General features: G+C 43.9%; 1 protein-coding gene and 1 long non-coding RNA gene across 4 annotated transcripts in view; one reads left to right on the forward strand and one right to left on the reverse strand.

Moving 5' to 3' along the window:
* nrp1a (neuropilin 1a) overlaps window positions 1-14,403 on the forward strand; it is a 44,803-nt gene extending 30,400 nt beyond the window's left edge. The window contains exons 8-18 of one of the 3 annotated variants that reach the window (XM_052054715.1): window positions 356-511; window positions 2,726-2,870; window positions 5,506-5,837; window positions 6,719-6,863; window positions 8,915-9,025; window positions 9,643-9,693; window positions 11,049-11,192; window positions 11,393-11,670; window positions 11,789-11,885; window positions 11,988-12,041; window positions 12,218-14,403. In XM_052054715.1, the coding sequence (XP_051910675.1) occupies window positions 356-511; window positions 2,726-2,870; window positions 5,506-5,837; window positions 6,719-6,863; window positions 8,915-9,025; window positions 9,643-9,693; window positions 11,049-11,192; window positions 11,393-11,670; window positions 11,789-11,885; window positions 11,988-12,041; window positions 12,218-12,504 (1,800 nt within the window). In that variant the 3' untranslated portion in view covers window positions 12,505-14,403. Of the gene's footprint in view, window positions 1-355; window positions 512-2,725; window positions 2,871-5,505; window positions 5,838-6,291; window positions 6,687-6,718; window positions 6,864-8,914; window positions 9,026-9,642; window positions 9,694-11,048; window positions 11,193-11,392; window positions 11,671-11,788; window positions 11,886-11,987; window positions 12,042-12,217 lie in introns of those variants that run through there. The other 2 variants (XM_052054716.1, XM_052054717.1) reach the window with 2 other exon arrangements.
* LOC127593363 (uncharacterized) lies at window positions 1,368-1,819 on the reverse strand. Its single transcript, XR_007960391.1, has 2 exons — window positions 1,532-1,819; window positions 1,368-1,456 (listed from the first exon to the last, which is right to left on the reverse strand). It is a non-coding gene; the product is annotated as an uncharacterized LOC127593363 (long non-coding RNA).
* Window positions 14,404-14,988: the final 585 nt, after the last annotated feature.

Consider the following 14,988-nt stretch of genomic DNA (forward strand, 5'->3'; position numbering starts at 1 on the left):
ATTACTTCATAAAGGCACTCGGAGGCTTTATATTTGGTCTTCAATCTCTCTTTCTTCCTTTCCTATTGGTGAATTTGGATTTGATCTGATTGTAAAGATTACATTTCTATCCAATATGTTTGTGACAAACACATCAGGAAATGAAGTTGTCATCCCGAGTCTTTTTCATTCATTCACAGATATTGTCATGACACGTTATTAAATTCCAGGTAACAACCGTGCCTAGGAAAAAAAAATGGACACCCTCTGAACATACAAAACGACCTCTTGCCATTTTTGCGACAATCGCGGAAATACGTTCTATTTTTCCTCCTATTTAATGCTTTGCCGTTTGTTCTGATCCTGCACTTCTCAGGTGGACCTTGGGTTCTTACGATTCATCTCAGCCATCGGTACACAGGGTGCAGTTTCCCAGGAGACCCGCAGGACTTACTTTGTCAAGTCCTACAAAGTGGACGTCAGTTCAAATGGGGAAGACTGGATCACGCTCAAGGAGGGCTCGAAACAAAAGGTAACAAGTTTTTATTTTTATTTTTTTATATGATCATGTTTTGCATCCTCCAGTATTTGTTCAGTTAGCTACAGAACATCCACCAGATGTTGACAGTACCACAATAGCATTGCAGAATAAAAGTCGTTTATTTTTATGACTTGTCTACGAGGGCCAAGTCATTTATACCGGCAACATTTGGACTATCCCGACTCAAGAAGACCAGCTGACTTGAATTATGGTTTGCTGTGTGTTGCCTTCGAATGCCACAAAATGGGAAATACCCTGTCATATATGCTCTAACGTGCAATTATACACTCTGCTCAGTGTGGCCGCCTACCCACTGCGTGTGTGTCAGCGGTCGACTTTTACTGAGCATGCTCGTAGTATCTGTAGCCACCGGGGAGATTTTCCAAGGAATGTCGCCTCTGTTTGTGTTCGTCTCCCTTCAACTTGTAAAAGGGACAGCAATGACAAAAGACTTGTCAAACAACATTTTAATGGAATGCTTGTTGAGGATGTCATGTTTGAGCAGCTGGGATAGGCGGATCCCGGAGAGCAAAACTGACAGGGAGAGGAAGATATGCTCGGCCGGAGCCTGGTATCCATTGATTGCTGATCAGCGCGGCAGGTTTTGTCCATCTGGATGCATCCGCCAAAGTGGGTGTCCACAGGGTCACTGAGGCATGTTTGACGTGTAAATACTGTGGAAGCGACGCTTTCTCAAGAGCAACGGGGGCATCTAAACCACCATGTTTGTGCACACAGACCGCCGGGTTTGCTTCCTTTTCGTCCTCTCTTAAGTACACTGACCCTTGTGTGTAAAGTGCTGGTCGCAAGGTGGCACAGTCACACTGCACCATTTTTTTTCTCCATATCCTAAAGTGCTTCTGTTACAGAATAGGCACCATTTACCGCCTGCTGAAGTTGCAAATTTGTCATCTCCAAAAAAACAACAACTTTACACTTAGCAAGCTGAGAGGAAGACTGATGACATTTACACCAGTAACTCGGTCCCTTTGTTGCGAGTCCTTGGGTGACATGTTTGAGAGCATTCGGAAGGACGCTGCATGGGCCAATGACTCTGCCCTTGCATCATGTTTTCGGTCATGTCATATTACCTCATCTGTCCACCCTGCTCTTCCCTGCTCGATTCCTTTCTACACTATAAGCCTTGAGTTCAGGAGGTTGAGGGGTTGTACGGCTAATATTCAATTACCCTGACTGAACTCTGATGGACAATTCAGACTTGTGTGGTCAGCCTCCTCATAAAGTCACTGAATGCTCCACTGTGACGTGGTCTGCGCCATTACTGACCTTTAAACAAGACACTGCAGTAAAACATCCACAGATTTGGATCAAGATTACACAAAAGGGGCATCTTTAGTCAATTTTGTGCCGTTAGTGTTGCAAATACTTCCTCGGGTTTCCCAGGCCAGAGCCCACATGTGGTGCGCAGGAAACGGGAGAACTGTTTATGAGCCGCCTAAGTTTCAAACATAACAGTGCTACCATAGCCACTTGGTGTCATGTGGATGTTCACTTTAAACATACTAATCACACAACAATCATCATTTGATGACTTTAAATATTTATACTGTTATGTGACAATCATTGCCATATTTACAATATATTCATTCATTCATTCATTCATCTTCCGTACCGCTTGATCCTCACTAGGGTCGCGGGGGGTGCTGGAGCCTATCCCAGCTGTCTTCGGGCAGTAGGCGGGGGACACCCTGAATCGGTTACCAGCCAATCGCAGGGCACACATAGACGAACAACCACCCACGCTCACACTCACACCTAGGGACGATTTAGAGTGTTCAATCAGCCTGCCACGCATGTTTTTGGAATGTGGGAGGAAACCGGAGCACCCGGAGAAAACCCACGCAGGCCCGGGGAGAACATGCAAACTCCACACAGGGAGGCCGGAGCTGGAATCGAACCCGGTACCTCTGCACTGTGAAGCCGACATGCTAACCACTGGACTACCGGGCCGCCCATTTACAATATATCCGACAAGTAAAAATATATCTCGTCGAACAGTATTTTTGTAAAATTATTGGTCGTCATTGTTTTTTATTGGAGGGATAGCTAATTGATAGTGGGGCTTATGGATGATGATGACATTACCCTCAATTTGGTTCCTTGTCCAATGCGCCGTAAATTATACCAAAGGGGTAATTTCAGCCAGTGCAGCCAGTCATTTTCTTCACTCTTTCTGCCTTTCAGGTTTTCCAAGGCAACACCAACCCAACAGACATCGCCAAGACGATGATGCCCAAACCCACTCTGACGCGTTTCATCCGCATCCGTCCCGTTACCTGGGAAACGGGCATTGCACTTCGCTTTGAAGTGTATGGATGTAAGATATCAGGTGAGTGCGGTTCCGAATCATCCGTGACCGACTTGCATACAAACATGCAAAAGCTCCTCTGCTGTGTTTGTTATTAAAGCTTAGAATGTGAAACTCTACATACCCGGGTTGTGGTGATCTTATCAACGTACTTTGTCTTTTTCAATTTGTTAATTGCTGTGCTCGTGTAGAATCATAACAGCTACATTAATTTGAGGTCCAGCATCCTTGCTTATCTGCCGTACGGAAAGATACAATAGGTCGGTGTGAGACGGTCCTTTTTAACATGGAAGCAGTTCTTGTTCAGAGATCAGCTATATTCGTGTTATCTTGTGTTTCCATGTACTTCATAAAATATAAATGCCGCTAACAGCTGGCAGACAGAGGGGTGGGCGTGATGTGGTCCAATCCCTCCTGCTGTTTCTGTTCTCAGCTTCCTCTTTAGCAACAGTCTGGTTTCTTTTGCAGAGCTTTGATTTTGGCAAAAAAAAAAAAAACCCTCTTGTGCCGTTGGCCTATTTTGTTGCTGTTATTTATTTTAATGTTCCTGGCAGTGTATCAGTCTGGGTGGCTGGCTTTCATATGCGCTCAGGCACATCTGCTGGTAACTATTGTGACTGTGTGCCGTAATCAGTTTTCATGTAGCGTTTGCACGTTACTCGAGGCAAAATAAAAGGCTTTTCAGTTACAGGTACCTTGGCCAAAACAAGGTTGAAGATTGACTTTATATTGATCGGCAGAACATGAGTGGCTGTTTATGTGATTGCAGAGTGCATTGTGGGTATATCAGTGTTGCAGCTGCGTTGCCTGTTTTTCGGGAACGTAACCAAGCCACGGCACGGACCGAGTAAACACATCACAAGACTGAAGTCACCACAGGGCCTCTGAGATGACGTCAGCACCCCTGGGTGCTCAGAAGACACTGCCAGCTCCACTGCATTAGTACAGCACATGTGGCGGGATCGGAGCTGCATAAAACTATGACTCACTCTCGTCGTCTATTTGAGGTTAACAATTTCTGATAGCAGAGCTTGCTCGAGGAACTAAAAATATAGCCGAGTGTGGTGAACTAAGCCTGTTAGTGCATCCATCGTTTTTCGGTTCAAATATACACTTGAAACACAGGCGCGTGCTATTTATTTGAGAGACAAGTCAAACGTCAGAAGTGGTGATGCCTTATCATAAAGTCTCGGCTAGTTATTAATATTATGAATCTCCAACCGGCTGTTCGTAAACACAAAACACTTTATAAATATAGCCTATGTGATGAACCACCGAGGCTCCACCCAAACCCAAAATAGGGCCCGCGAAGCTGCGGATCTCCATCTCGGCAGGCAATTTGTTCCTCTGGTTTTGCCAGTGGCACATAGTATGTCACCAGAGAGGCTTCAGCTCAATTCCATCTAAACAACTCCAGAACGCCCGAGAAAGTGTGAATACAATTGATGCAGATAGACTCTCAAGCGCACACAGCGACCCGAAACTCTTCTCCCATCCTCCTGCTTCCAAGACCATTCTTAGCCAGAGGTTATCTGCAGTGATTGCCGAGTCCCTACGGAGACCGTCTTGAGCTCCCATTTGGACCATTTCTACCAAGAGATTACAGAACCAGAGATCTCTCTCACGGCTCTGCATAGAAACTGCTTTTAGATGACCAGAGAGAGTCTGAATGAAGCCTTGTTCGCCAAGCTCGTTTTTCCCAGACGCAGCCGTGCTGCTTAGTTGTGCTGCAACACAGGGCGCACGTTGTCTCCTACATACACAGAAGATATATAATAACGTATGGATATATTCCTCTGTGGGAGTTAGATGTGTCACAAAAGGCCCCGGCCTCGGCATCCGGGGATATGCCGGAGGTCAGGAGCATATGGGCAGAAGGAGTTTTTTTTTTTTTATTACCGTGTACAACAGGCTACTAAGTAAGGTTCTCTGTATCCTTCTTTTGTGTCATGTAAATGGGAATGATATGATGGCATATGTTACATGAGGGAACTGTATCTTTTGCTCTAAAGATAAAAAAAAAAAAAAGAATGTAGGACCACGGTATACAGCACACTGTTAATATACCACAGCAAAACTCGGGAGTACACAAGTGCATTGTTAGGGATGATCGGGGCCATCTGATTGGAAAACAATTGTTTGCATTTGAAAAGAAACAAAAGATCCACAGATATTGTTTTCAGATCAACTTCTGCCACGTACAGTTTAAATATGTGCGCAAAGAAATGATGAGTGGATGAAACACATTCCAGCAGATGTCCGCTGCGGCGAAGCAGAAGGTAGATGAAAGACAAAAGTGTTTTGTTTTGTTTTTGTGTGTGTGTGAGATTACAAGGAAATCTGTAGAAAACGGCCGGAGATAAGAAATGAAAAGAAATAGTGCCCCCCGAATGCAGGAAGTGGAAGCACCGATTGAGTGGAGGGTTTTTAATTTGCTGCCTGCAGACAAGCGCCTCAGGGTGAGAAAATTAGTATGCATGAGATCAGTGGACAGGAAGAGAAAAGGCACATCACAAGGAAGGTCTCCTCAACAATGACTGACGATGACCGTTAGCCCTGCACAAACTTGAACCACCCAGAGCAAGCCTTGAAATATGGGCCCATTTTCTTTTTCCAAAAGAAAATCCACATTTTAGTTTTGTTTTTTCTCTCTTAGAGTACCCATGCTCGGGCATGCTCGGCATGGTGTCGGGCCTGATCGCCGACAACCAAATCACAGCATCATCTCACACCGACCGGAGCTGGGTACCGGACAACGCCCGTCTGCTGACGAGCCGGACGGGTTGGACCCTGCTGCCTCAGCCCCAGCCTTTCACCAGGGAATGGCTCCAAGTGGACCTGGGGGAGGAGAAAGTGGTGAAGGGATTGATCATTCAGGGAGGGAAGCACCGTGAGAACAAAGTCTTCATGAAGAAGTTCCGCCTTGGCCACAGCAATAACGGGTCTGACTGGAGAATGGTTCTGGACACCAACGGAAACAAGCCAAAGGTACAGTGTAAGATGAGTTATATGAAATATACGTTCTTAGATATAGGGAGTGGGTTGGGGGTGGGGGGGTGGGGGGGGGTGTACATATACATCTTGGGAAAAATAAATTGAACGCCCTTTAATTAGTCCTCTGGGCTTCAGTTGAACCAATGCTACTTTGAAGGAAACCCAATCAAGCTATTCTCAGCCCCTTCTTTACCCCTTAAATAACGTACCTGCGATTGAATGCTTCCATTCTTTAAAAAAAAAAAATAATAAAACAGCAAAAAACATGCTCGCCATTGAATGAGTTCAATCCACGTAGATCAAGCTCATTCGTCCAAATTAAAATGACTTTTACTCGAGTTCGCCGCTTCGTCGGTGTTTCTCGAGTCATTGTGAGCAAGTTTCTGTCATGACTTGAATCCATTGAGGATCAGCACCAAGAGTTATTCCCACTGCTCTTTCCTTTTAGTATTCCGCACAACACGCACAGTTCGACTCTTTCAGTGGAAGCGAGAAACTTCACCTGAGGAGAAGTTGAAGGGAGTGTGGAGGAAGGGGGAGGCACAAAGGGAGGAGAGCTTATCCATCATACTGGAGAAACTGAAGATTTATTTTGCAGCATCACTGCATGTACAGTCCATGCAAAAAAAAAAAAAAACTTTCCCAATCACAATGCAGCCCATTGTTACTCACTGGAAACTTTTTTTCCCCCCCACAACACTTGCGGGAAGGTTTTGTATCCCTCTCGATGTCGTAGTTCGATCTTCGATGTCCTTGCTCCTCTTCCCGGGGGTTGTGGGAAATTCAGCATTAATTAACCGTCAGAGACGTATTGATTTTCCAGCTAGCCTGTGTTTATTTCTGCTGTTATTTTTCATTTTTGTCTTGTCTGCCAGATTTTCGAAGGAAATAGCAACTATGACACTCCCGAGTTGAGGACAGTGGAACCCCTACTGACCCGCTTCATCCGAATCTACCCAGACAGGGCTACCGCTTCTGGAATGGGCCTGCGACTTGAGCTCCTGGGTTGTGATATTGAAGGTAAACAAACCATCAAATTGCAGTGGATCCAAACTGCGCATTTTCAGCTCGGTTGCGTGAAGTGCAAATAGTCCAAGTCGGAATATTACCTTTATCCAAGCGAGAAACATATTTTCAGCCATGATGATGACTCCCCCTTCTAGCGGTAATGACATTGCCACCAAGAGCGGTAAAGTGCCACTGACGGTGAAAGCTTTTCCCACCTATGCTAATGACGTTTCCAGCTGTGCTAAGGTTTCACGGTAATGACGCTTCCAACTCGTCGTGACCTTATCTTTCACATCCACACTCCGTAAGTACCATAGGTGCACTCGTGACCTGCGTCTTACTTCACATATTTCAAGTACATGTTTTAATTTCTCTGTTAAAAATCACACAGGTGAGCCATCTATCCTCATGACTAATATCGAAACGATAAGTGGCTTTGGTATCTTAGCCGCAGTTATTTCAAGGTGTGCATGAAGGCTCCTTCCGGTGATCCCACAGCTGTGCGGCTTCTGTTCTGCATTCCCAAGAGGGACACTTGTCTTGTCTCCCAGTTTCATCAAAGCTACCCCCATTGCTCGTCACTTCTTGGGGAGGGATCAAATAGACGCCCACCTGGCCCAGCTGGATTATAGCAGCCTGGCATCCATCAAACTCTTCCAAGATCCTGCGCGTTCTTTGTTCTTTTCAAGGGCCGCACGCATTTTCTTTCTGTTATCTTTACATTTACCTCTATTTTTTTTTCCTGCCATTCTCCAAGCTGATAACACAGAACCAGCTTAGCAATATAATATGCAGCAGGCTCGGCCTAAATGGAATTACATATTGAATTTCAGGGAAGCCCATTGCATCGTAAGCCTCATTGACTCCCAACAGCAGCTTTAGTCAGATGATAATGCTTGTTTTCCGTGTTAATGGAAAACACACACACACTTGCACACACATACAGGCACACACAAACAGACACACAATAATCTCAAGCAAAAATGTAGTACCAGTCATGTACACAGGTGCAGTTTTGTGTGTGTGTGTGTGTGTGTGTGTGTGTGCGTGCGTGTGCGTGTGCGCGTGTGCGTGTGTGCGCAACTCTTAAGCAGAAGGGCTAAATCCTCATTTCAGTGAGAGGCTCCCCTGATGCAGCACTGACCCCATTTTTGACCTTCTCCACCCTGAATCTGACGGGGGCTGATCTGCCTCATATTTCATCAAACGGAAGAATAGGATGCACACACACACACACACACACACACACACACACACACACACACACACACACACACACACACACACACACACACACACACACACACACACACAGCACATTCATGCAGGGACTTTACTTCAATTTATCTGTGTCTTTCTTTATCTATACTTCCCCATCTTCTCTTCTTCTCATCTTTCCTCCCTCTTGTAATAGTGAGATCCATTCATTACACTCTGCATGTCTCCAATGTAGTCAGTGTGGACACACACAGACACACGTGCACACACACTTACACTCTGGACGGTTGTGCAGCATAGAAGGAAGCGTGGCTCTGGAGTCTTAGCCACATCAGAGTGTCACAGGATCGTAATGACAGGCTGCTATGGCTGTTTGGGGTCCTGCCAATAGCCATCGGAAACCCTGTTCTATGTCTTGGAGCTTCAAACACGCTTTCGGTTCCACTCGACTTATAAAAGACACCTACAAAGGTAGATGTGCACAGAAGGATTGCTATAAATGGCATTGTTAATAACACAGGCCAAGGACTGTAATTCAGAATCCAGAGGATTTGTATTTCTATTGCAGATGGTCCGTGTTTTGACTGAAAAATCCTAACATAGAAACACGAAGTGGGATGGTTCAGTTGAGCTTGTTTGTAGTCGTTATCGGGATTGCATTTCCACCGATGCAGTGGCGATGGGGATGACCAGTAGAATGGCAGCGCTACATCCTTTTAGCCCAATTGCTGTTGCTACCTGGTAAAAGGCTATCACCCCCCCCCCCCACACCCCCTCCCAAAACCCCCAACAACATGATATTAAACATGAAATCAATCACATGGTCTTTGCTTTGTTTGCCGCAGCTCCCACAGTCCCTCCTTCAACGATTCTTCCCACCGCTCCCCCGTCAGACGAGTGCGACGATGACCAAGCTAACTGCCACAGCGGCACAGGTGATGACTACGATACCACAGGTGCTAACTTCGCCTACACGAGACTGCAACCCCCTCCCGCCCCCAGTCCCCACCCTTCTTCACCGGAGTATGCTCATACCTCATTCATTTAAAATCCCTTTTCCTGCTCTCAACCACAGTTCATTTGACCTGACTTCCCCCAGCTTTGCAAATCCACATGCATGCACCGAAGTGCGCCGTTTGGCTTGTTACAACCCTGACAGCACCCGCTTTGTAATTCACACCTCAAGAACTCTTTGTCCCTTCCCAATGCAAACCGAAAGCAGAGGACGGTTCCACCTATGCGCCACGCACACATCGGCGTCAAATCTTTCCAATCCTTTTATTGCTCATGCACCTTCTTTCAAGTCCTTTAGCCACTCATGCCTATTGGCCTCATTTCCCGCTACACCCCAGTAATGCACTGAGCCTTTACTGCTGCCTGCGCTCGCCATCAACCTGTAGTCTCCAACGAAGAGCATGACACTCTCTCAGCCATGTGTTGAGGGGGTTGTTATATAAGTAACTGTAGACTTTGTCGCATCCAGCATGGATAAAAAAATAGTGCATGGGAATGGAATAAAGATTGGCTGATGGCTTCATTTGGCCAAACGTCCTCACGTTTTTTGTTGTTGCAGGTGGCACAACAATGCCAGAGACCACAACGGCCGCAGCGGATATCGGCCCAGGTCAGTTTCTATACGACTGTGGATTCCATGATTTACCACTAAATATATTTTACACCGATTGTGTTGTGCCACCACGGGCAAATATTTACCCACTCCTGGTTTGTTGTGTATTAATTTCTATTCTCTTTTTTTTTTTTTTATCGTGCCTCATAAAATCCTCCCTCCACTGATGTATGTGTGTTATTAAAGTTGATGATAAGCCTCTCAGAGTCCCATGCTGAGGCAGGATGTGTGATGCAAAGATGATTAGCGCTGGTGCTCTGCTGCTGCCTCAGCATAATCACTAATCACTGGGCTGGCACAGACATGCACATACCGCGATCGTCAAACAGGATAGCACACTGCAGGTGTGGTCAACTGAAGATGCTTTCTGGCTTCATGCAAACTCATACCAAGACGTATTGTCAGGGGAAGGTTGAGGTCATAGTTTAGATTTGTCCCAAAAAAAAAAAGCAAGAATGGCAATTAATTCCTCCTCCAAAGCTTCATCAATTAGTGCTCTCACTTCCCTAATGCTTACTGAGTGTTGTCAAAAGGAAAGTTGCATACAGTTATATCCAGTTTGAACGTTAAATATATTTGTAGTTTATTCTGTTGAATATAATTTGAAAATGATTTGCAAATCATTGTATTCTGCTTTTAGTCACGTTTCACACAGTTTCCCAAATTCATTGAAATTGGCAAAGGCCTTTGATAACATCTCAAACATCTTTCTGAATTCAGTTTTAACGAAGCACCAACACAAGGACACCCGCATATTTTCTGGCCTCTAGGGAACCTTTTTCAATGTGTGGCATGTGTTCATGAAGAATGCCATTGTTGGAAAGAGGGCCCCTGCACTGTGACCATAGTTGTCTGCAAACCTCAAGTCCCTGCTCTCATTAAAATCCACACGTCTCTGTGGGTAGCTCCTATTGAACGTCGCATTCAAATGGACAGCATGACAGCAACTCATTTGTCCCCTTGTCCCCCCGTTGTTATCCACATATATATATATATATATATATATATATATATATATATATATATATATATATATATATATATATATATATATATATATATATATGTATATATTTTGTTTAGGTTTCCCATTATCCTTTCTAATTCCTAGACCCGAATTAAAGGTTCTTCCTTCAGTTTGAGCTGCAGGGCGGCGCTAAGGATGCTCTCCGTGGTCATTTGCTGCCCTCTACTGTTTACAGATAAATGTAGTCAAAGTGGCCGAATCTGCATTTTCTATTGCTTTTCTGTTCGTGGCAAATTGCGTGGCTAAAACAAAAGGCTTATTGACAGAATCTGAACTGTGATCTAATCCCCCCCCCCGCCCCCTCCCCACCCTCCCACATTTGCAGATTTTCTTTGGTTTGCCTGCGACTTTGGCTGGGCCAATGACCCGTCCTTCTGTCGGTGGACTTCTGAGGACACTGGCTCTCGCTGGCAAATACAATCAAGCGGAACCCCCACCCTCAACACCGGACCCAACATGGACCACACCGGTACGGCCTTGATTCATCAACTAGACCATACAATATATATTGAGCATTATATACGTGTGCCCCTTTTGTGCCCATGGCAGCACTTTACATTGTAAATATACAATCTATGACCAATAGACACCGTCCTGATGTGCCCTATGAAAGAAACAAAAATGATCTCCACTGTTTAGATTTTGTGACACGTTCTTTATATCCAAAAGGTGGCTCAGGAAATTTCATCTACACCTTGGCGACGGGATTACAAGAGACAGAGGTGGCTCGGCTGGTCAGCCCAGAGGTCATCTCCCCAGACTCTGACCTGTGTGTGTCATTCTGGTACCACATGTTCGGCTCGCACATTGGTACGCTCCATATCAAACAGCGCAAACAAACTGTTGACGGACCCGCTGACATCTTGCTCTGGACCGTCAGCGGTCACCAGGGTAACCGTTGGAGGGAAGGCCGTGTCCTCCTGCCACGCACTAATTGGCCCTATCAGGTAATCTCAACTTCTTTTTGCATTTCAAACAAGGTTTTACCAACCTACCTGGGAGAGCTTCACTGTTTGTTTTGCCGTTACAACTGTTATGTAAAAAAAAATGTGTTGTGTGTTCTAGGTGGTGATTGAAGGGTTGGTAGAGAGAAAAAGCTGGGGAGATATTGCCGTAGATGACATCAAGTTTCTCACTGGCCTCGTTGCAGCTGATTGTAAAGGTGAGGTTCAAAATAGAGAATCAACTCAACTTTGACAACACACTGCGCAGCATGTTGCCCATTTTTGGCCAAGGTTTTGAAGTCACTTCTCTGCTTGGACAGATCCAGATGTTCCCACTGATCCAATGCTCCCTGAGGATCACTTTAATGAAATCAGTAAGTTCTTTTCAAACAGTGGATCGGATCATCTCAGTGAAATGAAAATGTCCTCCATGTTAAAAATCACTTAGTATTAGTGTTATAGTGTCTGATATTTACATTTCTGTATCTCTTCTTTTTTTTTTTTTTTTGTAATCCTGCCCCCATCACCACCACCACCACCTTCTCTCCAGTTGAGGAGATCACAGAATATCCGGATTTTGTGGAGACCAACCAGATCAGTGGAGCCGGCAACATGTTAAAGACACTTGACCCTATTCTCATCACTATCATCGCGATGTCAGCCCTGGGCGTTTTCCTGGGCGCCATTTGCGGTGTCGTCCTTTACTGTGCCTGCTCACACGGAGGCATGTCGGAAAGGAACTTATCAGCCCTGGAAAATTATAACTTTGAACTGGTGGACGGTGTCAAGTTAAAGAAGGACAAACTCAATGTACAGAGCTCATACTCGGAGGCGTGAGGCTCGAAACGGCACATTTGTGTGACTATATAACGTGCACAGCTCGGAGAATGTGCGCGGGACTCGCTTGTAGCTACATCTTCTCATATATGAGAAGGCGGACTCTAAGGAGCGCCCATCACCCTCAGCTTTCTGATGAGGAACAGATTCAGGAACCCAACAGGAGGTTTGAACTCATCAACGCTTTTCTCAGGAGCTGCAGTAGAAAAAAAAAAAAGAACCTAACAGGAGGGGGACACTGTGTACAAAAATAAATACGGGATAGATGTACAGATAAGTAGATGAAATTTTAATTTTCTATTTTGATTTTCCATTCATTTATACAATCGGATGCTGGTGTTGAGACCAATTTATGAATAACGTTAAGGGTATTTATCATTTCCTGGAAAATAAATGACTTTTTTTTTTTTATTCATGAAGGCGATAAACTTCAAATTTTGAAATGAAAATCCCAAATGAATCATATCCGGCAAAACTGTAGATTTGCCCACGCTATGGCATACAGGGTGTGATCATAATTCATGAATCTGATATCTGTACCCATCTCCTTTTCACCTCCCTCACTCCAAAATGAGTCACATCCTTGGGAATTTTATGGTTCTGATAGTGCCTTTAGTACATATCGGATGGTCTCCTCTTTTGAACTGTTTTTATCTTTTTCACTGTACATGACTTAATTTATAATGAAGGGCAGAAAACAGGGCACATGATCATTTAAATACCTGCAAACTGATATCGAATCTATCAGCCTACCACATCATCGTGCTTTATTTGTTTGCGTCCGAAAACCACACACTGTAAATATGTTTTAATATATTTTATTGTCTTTTATGTTTGAAGAAAGCGATAAGGAAAGAAAATGCGCCTTTTTTCATTGTGTGTCTGTGTGCCAATCGCGTATGTGTGTGTAAATACAATCTCCTGACTGTTTTGTGCACGGTGCAGTGTTAACGTTTCATTTGACATTCTTGTGACAATGTTCAAGCAATTTCAACATGCATTCAGGCCAACTTTCATCAAAACATCCACTTTGTTAAAACCACCGATGGATGAATGAGATTTAAAAAAAAACACACAGAAAAAGATGACAAAACGCACAAAAAAAATGAAGCAATGAATTTTTGGCGCTTTCTGACAGCCATCTATCATGTAGCTCTCATGTCATGCTCATTTATGTTGGTGGAGGCACCGACATACCAAAAACGCGCAAACCATTATTTTTGTTTTACCATTTTTATATGTCACTGTGGATTGACGGCTCACTGAGAAAAAGCTATCTGGACAATGCCGCTTGTGTGCACTTTGTTACTGATTCCCTCCTGATAGAAATCTATTAAAAGGGGTGACCTGAAGAATGGTGCTATACAGTTATTACTTTTACTTTAAACGCACACACAAAGTTGTTAGCAGCCATAGTCATGTGATGTCAGAACTTGGCCTCCCCTCCGTCATTGCTTTACCAAAGGTTGGTGACTCTCCCACTTTCCCTCCCCCTCACTATATTATATTCATAACTCCGCAGATCACCAGTTCGCAACACTCACAGAGGAATAAACTGGAGAGAAAATGAAGATGGGGAACTCTCCAAAACCCCAACAGAGACTCTTGTTTGTTCGGAAATGGGAGGGTGAACCTTGAGGGAAATTTACAGCATCAGGACACAATATCCCTAAAGGGGTCACACAACTCAGTAGTGGATTTTACACCTAAAAAAAAAACAAAAACTTTATTGTCAGAACTCGAAGGCATCCATCTTTTTGCTGTTGTGCGATTTGTGTGTTGTGCTGTGGTGACCACATTTTCAGCTTGTTCCTTTCAGATTGAACATGACACTTTGCTCTACAACCACACATCATAACATCTGCGCTTTCAGCTAAAAAAACAAAAAACAAAAACAAACGTGTAGCTCCAGCAACCTTTGCTGCTCAAGTAAGAGGGAAAGAATATTGTAGCGAGGACTCAACAGAAACAATGTTGCACTGATATATATTATATTTGAAAAGCTTACTGTATGTGTTTATAGCAAATATTTGCAAATAAAAGCAAAAAAGAAAGCTACAAATGGAGTAGAAAAAACAACACATAATTATCTTTCTTGTTTTTATATATAATTTCAGGTTATGTGATATAATTCTGAGATGTAAAATACTGAGATGTTTTCATTATTGAAAAAAAGAATTATAGAGTCCCCCATTCCATTTAAATGGCATATTAACGCCCCGATTTGTACTGTCATTACAATTTTGTGCTTTTTTTAATAAAACAAGAAAATACTACTTTTATTTTCACTACTGCTTCTGTAATTTGCTGTTGTAGAAAAACATCAATAAACAGCAACGCCTTAAAAGAGAGCGTTTCGAATTGTGATTCCAAATGCGAATTTTGAGAAAGTGTTGCAAAAACACACTACTTTTTCCGTGCAAACTCCACTCAAGGAGGCCGGATTCGAGATTTGAATGCCAAACCTCAAATCAGTTTGACTGC

Source organism: Hippocampus zosterae, chromosome 20 (assembly GCF_025434085.1).
Source record: "Hippocampus zosterae strain Florida chromosome 20, ASM2543408v3, whole genome shotgun sequence".
In the NCBI taxonomy this organism is placed as follows: domain Eukaryota; kingdom Metazoa; phylum Chordata; class Actinopteri; order Syngnathiformes; family Syngnathidae; genus Hippocampus; species Hippocampus zosterae.